At 34.3% G+C, this 11,037-nt stretch overlaps 1 protein-coding gene across 1 annotated transcript; it reads right to left on the bottom strand.

The window, feature by feature from the left end:
- Window positions 1-249: 249 nt before the first annotated feature.
- Window positions 250-3,380, bottom strand: LOC131595291 (endoribonuclease Dicer homolog 2-like; the record flags this gene model as incomplete). The annotated part of the gene is made up of 10 exons (XM_058867602.1): window positions 250-355; window positions 683-876; window positions 1,042-1,279; window positions 1,445-1,605; window positions 1,686-1,881; window positions 2,342-2,441; window positions 2,533-2,653; window positions 2,743-2,871; window positions 3,052-3,192; window positions 3,309-3,380. Coding segments are annotated over 8 exons (1,119 nt in total), but the record flags the coding sequence as incomplete, so codon positions are not given.
- Between the last annotated feature and the right edge of the window lie 7,657 nt (window positions 3,381-11,037).

Genomic DNA, 11,037 nt, shown 5'->3' with positions numbered 1-11,037 from the left:
CAGAAAACGAGACAACTGAAGAAAAGGCCACACACAAAGAATTGAAGAGGAAGAATTACAGAGCTCTCTTTATGATTCGTCAATGTGTGAGTCCAGATAATTTGAAAAAGTAAGTGATGTGGAATCTGCAAAAAAAGCATGAGAAATTCTAGAAAAGTTGTTTGGAGGCGCAGAAAAGGTGAAAGAGGCGAGGTTACAAACTCACAAAAGAACGCATCAATTACTTTAGATGGAAGGAAGTGAAAGCATAACTGATTTCTTCACTATGGTTATGAAACTGGTGAAAGCATAATTGAAGTCCATCGAAGACAACAAAGGTCTCCTTGCATGTCTTTGTGGTCATTGCTTCCAAGACCTACAATGCAAAATGCATATACCATCAGTGCAAATATCCTTAAAATGTTTGACAGCTAGAAATAAAAACCATACATTCATATACCACCAACACAGATTAACCAAAAAATGAAAACGGAGGAGGTTCCTAACAAAAATTTTTCTCAAAATATTCAACGTGTATGAGCCGAAGCAGATGACACAAAGTAGGGCAGAATCCAGAAACTACTTCCATTATTAATAAATACAGTAAAAATAATTCTCCTTTTCTACAAATTTTTAGCTATTAAGGGCAATAAACAAAAAGTTGCAAAATTATTTAATCTGGAAAGGAGAAAACCTAGCCCACCTTGAATGTTTGAATCCCATTCTGTGGGCAATGATCCAAATGCATCTTTTTAAAGTTCGAAGCTACAAGCATTCCCTCAATTCTATGCATGATGGATGGAATAAATGCATATGAATAAAGCGTGCTGACTGGTAATGGTGACATAATTATATAGCAGAGTTCAGGAGGTAATTCAACAAATGTCTTGCTCACATCTGAAAAAGAAAGACACAAGATTAAGATGTGATTATACATTATTAGTGTTTGAATAGTGATAGAAGAAACCATATCTACTGTGGAAACCTAAGATTTTTATGATAAAAGAGGAAAGATTAAGCAACCGAAGAAAAAAAAACAAATAAAAACTTTAAAGCTCAAACCTCTGTCCTTAGCTTGTCTGTATCCGTGACAATAATTCTTTACCGGAAAAACATGTCTAGCCTTAAGTAGGCGTTGATGCTCAAAATGTAATTGAATGCAACACGGTAAGCTTGATTATGAAATAGATCACTTTCAAGACATTCACATGGAAGGGAAGAATAACGCAAAGACTCCTTTCTCATCATGTCCCCGCCATCAAGGTATTTCTCTAATCGAGAACGTGTAACTGAATCCCCACTGTAATTTTAGAATAAAATAAGGTTTTTTGGGGAAATTTTACTTTAAAGGATATGTATTGGTTTGATATTATAACTTTCTCTTGCAGCATGTATAATGGCCCATGCCTAAATGCTACAGGAGTAAATTAGAAATCATAATACTAACGAGAAACAACACTATTACCTCTTAACCATCAATATATAATCTGAATTTTGCATTCTTGCACGGCCTCGAGACTGTACGAAACTGCAAACTGTGGGGGATGGGTCAAATCTAATAACCAAATTACAACTTTGAACATCTAAACCCTCTTCAAGAATTGATGTTGCAACAATGACATTGACCTACAGATTAAAATATTTCATCAATAAGTAATAGTATTTGTTTATTACAGTACAACGGATTATCTAAGAAATCAGCATACCAATCCCATACGAAATTCTTCCACGATTTCATTTTGACATTTTCGAGATTGGTTTTGCAATTTACTACTGTTTCCTGCAATGAATTTAGTCCTCCAGCTATTGTATTTCGGAAGCAAAGTGTTCAATAGAATCTCAAGGACAATAGCTGTAATGACCCTTTCCACAAAAACTATGCATCTCATTTCAGATAAACCCCTGTATTTGTAGTATGCACACAGTATAACCATTAAAATAGGTTTAATAAATTTAATAATCAAAATCAAAATCAAAACCAAAACCAAAATGAGGTAAAAAAAATCACTAAAGATAATAAAAACAGAGATTAACTATTGATCAACTAGTTAACCATGAAGCACAGGCACCTTGAAGATTAAGCATGTCGCGGTGTCCGACAATCATGACACATGTATAACACGTGTCGGAAATTCAAACAAGTATCCTAAAAAAATGTTTCTTTTTCCTTTCGCTCGACACTCATTGGATTGGTGGTCGATACTCGTATGACATTCACATGACACGTATTAGTGGCCGTGTCAGATTATGTGCTTCATATGTTAACAATGTTTAATCAGTGAGCATAGAAAAGATTAAAAAAAATACCGCAAGATCTACCACCACATTTGAAATATTTAGAAAGAAATATATTTATGATTACCTATACTCAAGTAGACAGTCAATAAGACAGGACACTTTGGAGGTCAATAGACCCATATCCACGTCAAAATTCATATTGTTACCAATAGTCCACGGAGGATCTGTGTAAGAAGACATTCTCTAAATTTAATAAAAGAATATAACAACAGATTAAATTAAAAATTTAACACTCAATGCTTACAGAACTATTACCAAATGGTATGTAACTTTGCAGTGTCATCATAGTAGCTGAACTAAACTTTTTGACAATTTGATCACCTGAGTGACCCCATAAGAAAGTTTCAATTTCAATGGAAGATAAGGACTCTGCAGCCTATCACGTAAGAAAACAGTTGATAATTATACAAAAATGAACATAAAATAGAGTCACAAATGACATCACTGCAGCAGAAGGGAGAGGACCTTCAAAGCCAACCAAACACCAAGCTCGTCCAAGCAGAATATTGAGGCAGTAAAAATCCTTGCTATTTTTTTGAGTGCAGATTCCACAGCTGATTTAGTCAAATCTGAACTTGTGATGTAAAGCTCGTGCTGAAGAACAAATTAGAACCATTTCAAGTTAATAATCAATTATGATCAGACAAAAATACATGGTACTGTAGTTTGGATTCAGTGGCAAAATGCGAGAAAGGATGACAAAAGGTGTACAGTAACTTTAGTTTAATTTGAACTCTATCTTTGAACATTTATAATTTGCTTAAATATACACACCTGTTGTTTTAATATGTTGAGTTTCTTGGCCAAATCTCCGAATTGCGTAAATGAAATCGCATTGTCCTTGTAAAACCAGAATTTTGGTGTAGAGGTTGGTACAAACTGTGAGATGACAGCTTCACTTAAACATGTGTATACCTTAAATTTTAAATTAAAAGAAAAATCAAAGAAATTAAACATGGCAAGAACAAACACTAATAAATAAGAGAAACTTTTAAAACTTGTACATGAAGAGCAAGAAAATAAAAAACAACCTTTGAATGCATTAGAGTCATTAGTTCTCGAATATTTTTTGACAAGGTCGATTCAGAATTTGCAGCTGCATTAAAAAATAAAAGTGAAGAAACACTGATAAATAAGCAGTGTTTGCCCATCTCCTTTTTCCATGTAGCTTCATCCCAATAGTCAACACCCATGTCTCCCCAATACATTCCAACTTTCAAATCAGTGTGATTTCTCAATGCTGCAGCTTGCTAGAATACACAATTGAACAAAACAAACAAGCACAATGAATCCTCAAAAATCACATAGTAATTAATCAAAATGTATCTCAAATATGCTAAAGCTATGATAAAAACGCAGCATACTTGAGAAACCAGTACAACTTTGGGAACCAAAAAAACCGAAATGTAAGGAGAAGGCATTCGGAGGTGATGCGTGTAGCTTCGGAGAAGCATGATGGCTATCAAAGTCTTTCCAGAACCAGTCTCTAAATACACTATTGTATTTTCACGAATCGCTCTGTCCAACGCTTCAAGTTGATAGCTACACAAAAAAAAAAAAGTAGCAACACATAACATCAATTTTTGCAATTCTACCGTCACTAACGAGATTTGAATCCGAAAATGAAAATGAAAGGATTGAACTAACCTTCTAGCAAAGGAAAGAGCATCAGGCACAACCTGTCTCTGATTATAGTGATCCATTTCCATGAGAGCTTCTTCCATAATATTCGATGACACTACATTGTCAAATAAAAAAATTAATCATAATTCAAACTATGAAGCAACGAAATTGAATGTAATAGCATGATCAAACAAAAAAATACATACTGATCTAGTAAAAATAAACCAGAACTGAAAAGAGTGAAAGTGAAAATGATGGAAAGTTTGGTTTTTTGGGAGCAATGAAGAAAAACCCTAATAATGAGTGATTCCTTAGAGGAGAAGGAGAAGAAAAGAAAAAGGAAGAGTGTTAAAGTATGTTCTGAAAAGATGATACTAGGATATAGTTAGGACATATAACCCCTACTAGGATATAGTTAGGATATATAACCCCTACTAACCCCTACTGATATAACCCCTACTAGGATATAGTTAGGGTATATAACCCCTACTAACCACTACTGACATAACCCCTATTGATATAACCCCTACTGTTATATAACCCCTACTAGGATATAGTTAGGATATATAACCCCTACAATTATATAACCCCTACTAGGATATATCAGGATATATAACCCCTTCTGATATAACCCCTACTAGGAAGTTAGGATATATAAGCCCTACTGATATATAACCCCTACTGAAATAACCCCTACTGAAATCTTTGAAAAATTGATACTAGGTTATATAACCCCTACTGTTATATAACCCCTACTGATATAACCCCTACTAGGATATAGTTAGGATATATAACCCCTACTGATATAACCCCTACTAGGATATAGTTAGGATATATAACCCCTACTGATATAACCCCTACTAGGATGTAGTTAGGATATTTAACCCCTACTGAAATAACCCCTTACTTAATAACCCCTACTAAAATAACCCCAAGTCACTTGGGATCCTATAACCCCTACTAGGATATAGTTAAGATACATAACCCCTACTAATATAACCCCTACTAGGATATAGTTAGGATATAGATATTTTATGGTTCTATATCATTCTTAGTCTGATAAAATATTTCAAGTTCACCTCTAAATCATCACTTTAACCACTTATAATCTGCAATCTAACCAATATCAACTACTATTATTTGTCAACTACCACTTCAACTAGTATCGACCAATACTTCATCCAATTCTGATGACTAATTTAACCACATCAAATATCACTATAACCACCATTCTTCACCAATTTTATGATGAATTGGAGACTAATCTATAAATAGAAAGGAGTAGACAGTGAGTAAGTAAAAAGTCATGCATGAACTCAATTCCAATTTATGTTGTCAAATTGGAGGACCATGACTCTGATTGGAGGATTCTACTTAAATTACAAAAGTACAATTAAGCATTACGTAGTTATGAAACTCACATGTCTCAAACCCAATCTAAATTTACAAGTTAATAGCTCTAAAATTAAAAGGCATGAAACTAGAAAATGAGTAGCAGGCCTATGATTTAGCAAGAGTGAGTGACATTGAATTGAAATTCAGTAATTATCTACTATTCTTACATTGTCATTACAAAGCTTCTGCCAAGATGCAGCCAAGTGACCAGATATCAATCTTCATGTCATATGGAAGTCCCAAAATAACTTCAAGAGCAAGATAGGACATTGACATAACATATAAAGAAATGTGATTGTCTCCATTATATGCCACTTCTCCATCATCTGAACTACTACATTTGAATTTCTTCGAGTGAGATTCTCAACTTAGCTCATCACGGACTTGGCTCAACCCAAACTGAATAATGTAAATGACCATATGGACTTAGTGGATAAGGTTATATAACCCCTACTGTTATATAACCCCTACTTATATAACCCCTACTAGGATATAGTTAGGATATATAACCTCTACTGATATAACCCCTACTAGGATATAGTTAGGATAAGTTTTTTTCTTTTCAGATAATCTGGAGAAAAGGTCTCTTGAAAGTCAAAACCATGAACTTGATGAAAGCCCTTGGCCACTAATCTGGCCTTGTATTTTTGAACTGTGCCATCTGGATTCTGTTTGATCCTACGGAAAAGTCCGCGTATGCGTCGACTACATATATTTGAACAAAGCTAGCCCTAGGGTTATTTCAGTAAAACAAATTGTTTTAATGGTGACAGTTTATTATTAGTGTACTCTGAAGATTGTTACAGAGTTTATTTTTTCTGATATAACCCATACTAGGATATAGTTAGGACATATAACCCCTACTAGGATATAGTTAGGATATATAACCCCTACTAACCCCTACTGATATAACCCCTACTAGGATATAGTTAGGGTATATAACCCCTACTAACCACTACTGATATAACCCCTATTGATATAACTCCTACTGTTATATAACCCCTACTAGGATATAGTTAGGATATATAACCCCTACTAGGTATTGGTCGTTTTTGCTTTCCGGCTCCTAAGACCACCCCTTTTGTTAGGCTTAATGATTTTATTCTAGTGAACGAGATGAACACCAGATTTGAATTACCTTTCCATAAAAAAATTTGGCCATCCTATCAATAAAATCACAAGTTAGGTGAAGTAGGCAAACCACTTTCATATGATAATTTAGAATAGAGTTCGGAACAAACCTAACCAGAGTCAAACGAACAACTTTGTTTAATAATTTATATTGCCAAGATGATAATGTTAGACTGATTTACTTAATCCTAAATCAGAAATCAAAAATGTAGAATCCAATTCAAAACATCGTTAAACATTGCAAACACGGGTTGTAGGACTCGACATCACTCCACAAAGCAAAAAAAATTTGTGAAGCTGACATCAATCAATTGTTTATGTGTCATACTTGAACTGAAGCAAGTTTGTTTGCTAAAAAATGGGTCATTTATAATCTTAAACAAATAAAGACAATATTGAAACCTAAAAAAGAACATGAACAACTTCAACTATGCTTGGCCTTCTTAAAGATACTTTAAAGTACAAAATAGACTCGATCTCATAACCTTAATCAACTCATTCTTTGCAAATTGCAATAAATTCTTGTTAAAGGAATTTGAAACTGAGTCAGTCTCCAACAAAACTTTCACATATTCACACAAAACCACAACTTCATTTGTGCTTGGACTTTATACATACTTTTTCCATATAAATAGCTCCAAGAGAATGAAGATGAAGCAATAAACATTTGACTTCTTATTCAGCCTAAAGCTTTGAGCCAACTCTGATGCAACATACCCAACAACAATTTTAACAATAGTGATAGATATTTTATGGTTCTATATCATTCTTAGTCTGATAAAATATTTCAAGTTCACCTCTAAATCATCACTTTAACCACTTATAATCTGCAATCTAACCAATATCAACTACTATTATTTGTCAACTACCACTTCAACTATTATCGACCAATACTTCATCCAATTCTGATGACTAATTTAACCACATCAAATATCACTATAACCACCATTCTTCACCAATTTTATGATGAATTGGAGACTAATCTATAAATAGAAAGGAGTAGACAGTGAGTAAGTAAAAAGTCATGCATGAACTCAATTCCAATTTATGTTGTCAAATTGGAGGATCATGACTCTGATTGGAGGATTCTACTTAAATTACAAAAGTACAATTAAGCATTACGTAGTTATGAAACTCACATGTCTCAAACCCAATCTAAATTTACAAGTTAATAGCTCTAAAATTAAAAGGCATGAAACTAGAAAATGAGTAGCAGGCCTATGATTTAGCAAGAGTGAGTGACATTGAATTGAAATTCAGTAATTATCTACTATTCTTACATACATTCCAGAGTTGTACTCTTCACTCATTTTGCACAGAGATTTGAGTTTACTTGTGTTTATGTAGAAAATGCGGACCTCAAAACTGTTCCTATGGAACTTGCTTAAATAGTAAAAATAAAATAACTACTACTAACGGTTGACTGATTATCAGTCAACACGTGTCTTCGACATGCAAGATCTTCAACTGTGAGACCTCCACGTGTCCTGTGAGAACTGCCAGAAAACTGTTTGAAACTGCCTCTTAACTTCTGATGCTTTCCGACTCCAGGGCTATACTTAAACAAAATGTCTAAGTTTTTCTCTGTTTGTTCTAGTCGAACATGCATATTGACTAATTCTAGTCGAACCTTGGCAATGATGATTTATAGATAGTCGAACGTCAGCTCTGACTAAACAAGACCTTTTAGTCAAACTTTTCTCTTTAGATTCTTTAATAATCTCACCTGTTTTAGAGATTATTTACCATTATTTAATAAGTCGAAATCCTAGGGTAACAAATTGCCCCCCAAGCGACTTCTTTCGACTGACTTTGAGAAAGAGAAAAAATGGCGTTTCAGTTCTTTCTTGGGTTTCGACTTTTGTTCTCTTCTGACGCCATGATTACTTTGCACATCCCTAGGTACTAATTATTACCTAAATCTTAGGTAATGGGCTATAACTGCTCCCACTTTCTGAAATCAGTTTTCAAAGCGTTTCTTTGACATGACCTTTGATTTCACAACTTCTTTTTGCACGATTTCTGATGACGTCACCACCAGCTTATATATATGTACAACTTCCTTCTCCTTTTTCTTTCTTTCTCCTCGTTTTCAACTCTTCTCAAACGTTTCAGAAAGCAAAACCCTTCTTCTCTAACCTTCAGCTTCCGATAACCATTTTCTTCCTTCCATACATAACAATGGCTGCTGCAACCACCAACACTACCGTTTACGCTACAGGTGCTAACCCTTTAGGGTTTATTATGTCTCGTGAAGAAGAAGAACAAGGGTTGGATTTTGTTCCTCAACCCAACCTCACGGAAGCCAAAGCCACTATTTGGCAAAACCAGATGTTAATCCCTTTTCTAATCACTAATAAACTAATGGCTTTCTCAGGGCCCTTACCAGATCATCGTTCTCATCCAGAACAAACCAGTGGTTTCTTTCCTTGTTTCCAAACCACTATGCCTGTAGCTTTCGACAAACCACGTCCTCTCGACCTGCCTGTAGCTTTCGACAAACCACGTCCTCTCGACCTGAAGTTTATGGACCCTTCACTTAGGGTGTTTCGTTCGACCCCAGCTCCTGGCAACAAAGAGTATTTAGCTTGGCTTAACAAAGTTCAAGCGAAAAAGCAACAAAGATGGGAAGAATTGGGCATCTTCGACGCCATACAGTTATCCAGAACTGGTCATAGGGTTTGTCCTCCAATGCTACTTGCTTCAATATTTTTCTGGGAAGGTTCGACCAACACCTTCCACCTTCCTTGTGGAATGATGACTCCCACTCTCTTCGACATGGCTGCCATCACAGGGCTTTCGCCTTTGGGTGAGCTCTTCGACCCAACTCTTCCAACAGAAATGAATTTCAACTTCACCAATGGTACCATCACCAAATATATGCAAGATCATGGATATAGTTATCCTTGTAGGGGTTATATAACAGTAGGGGTTATATCAATAGGGGTTATATCAGTAGGGGTTAGTAGGGGTTATATCAGTAGGGGTTATATATCCTAACTATATCCTAGTAGGGGTTATATCAGTAGGGGTTATATATCCTAGTAGGGGCCGTTTGGAGATGATTCTGTGTCGTTTCCATGAATGAAGTGTTCAAATTCAAGGTAAGCTATCATGATGTTTGTGGTGTGAAGTGTTAAACGTCGTCGTATAGAGTTTGAAGCTTTTGGTATGAGAGTTTGAGTTTTCTGATGTGCGTGGTGTTGGTGTATAAATAGCGGCTGTTTAGGATTTGTTGTAATAATTGTATTTAATTTTTTGGTCAAGAAGAAAAGAAGCTAATGGAACTTTAAGATTCAATAATCAAATCAAAGATATTAGCATGACGTATATGTTTTTTGGAGAAGTATTTTGTAATTAAACTTTAAAATAAAAAATACAACGAATGTTTTCAAGTATTTTGTCCTAAAATCAATTTTAATTAATTTGTTCAAACAAAAAAGTATTTTGTCCTAAAATCAATTTTAATTAATTTGTTCAAACAAAAAAGTATTTTGTCCTAAAATCAATTTTAATTAATTTGTTCAAAAAAAAAGTATTTTGTCCTAAAACTTTAAAAATATAGACTAACACTCAATCAGTCAGTGTTGCTTTTTGAATCCATGGATTCTAAGCCGTAAGTATACCCGTTCATCAAAATATTAAATTTGTGTTTTTATAAAGTGGCAGTGCCAGAAATTGTAGAAAGTTTGGACAAAAACTTTACACATTAATTATTTATCCGTTTTCATTTTCACATTCTATTTTAATTAATTTTGTCCCTAATTTTATCCTTAATGGTTATAACACTCTACAGATATATAATCCCTACTGATATAACCCCTACTAAAGTAACCCCTACTGAACTATATGAAAAATCGATATTAGGTTATATAACCCCTACTGTTATATAACCCCTACTAGGATATAGTTAGGATATATAACACCTACTAGGATATAATTAGGATATATAACCCCTACTGTTATATAACAGTAGGGGTTATATTTCAGTAGGGGTTATATATCCTAACTATATCCTAGTAGGGGTTATATAACAGTAGGGGTTATATATCAGTAGGGGTTATATGTCTGTTATACCCCAAAATTTGCCCACACTTTTTAGTGACAAATATTTTCGAAATTATTTTAAAATTGGATTTTTATTAAATCTTGGATTCATTTACGTTGACATCCAGAATTTCATAAATATTCGATTTAAAGTCTATTTTAAAAGTATAGTAGTTTACTCTTAAATTGCTTATATTTTAATAAATAGAAAATGTTGGCCGATGCTTCATATACTTTCAATTGGCTTTTTATTTCAAATAAATAACATAGCACGATTGGTAAGAATGAAAGGCTTGCAAACAGAAGGCCACGGGTTCAACTCCCGCTTGGTGCATTCCTATGTTTTTTAACTTTTTTTTAATCTTTTTTACACCTGGACGCACCTGGACACAAGTACGTCCAGGTTCTCAATCTTGGTCATCAAGAAAGGTCCATGGGCCTTTGGGTTGGATCATTTCCTTTTTAGGAGTGGTTTTAACCTAATTCTATTCTATAAATAGTGGCTCTCCACCCTCTCATTTTCATCAACAGTTTTCTAACCAACAATTTTCTAAACAACAACAG

This window comes from Vicia villosa, linkage group LG4 (genome assembly GCF_029867415.1).
Source record: "Vicia villosa cultivar HV-30 ecotype Madison, WI linkage group LG4, Vvil1.0, whole genome shotgun sequence".
Taxonomy (NCBI): domain Eukaryota; kingdom Viridiplantae; phylum Streptophyta; class Magnoliopsida; order Fabales; family Fabaceae; genus Vicia; species Vicia villosa.
This window is presented reverse-complemented; position numbering and strand designations above follow the sequence as displayed.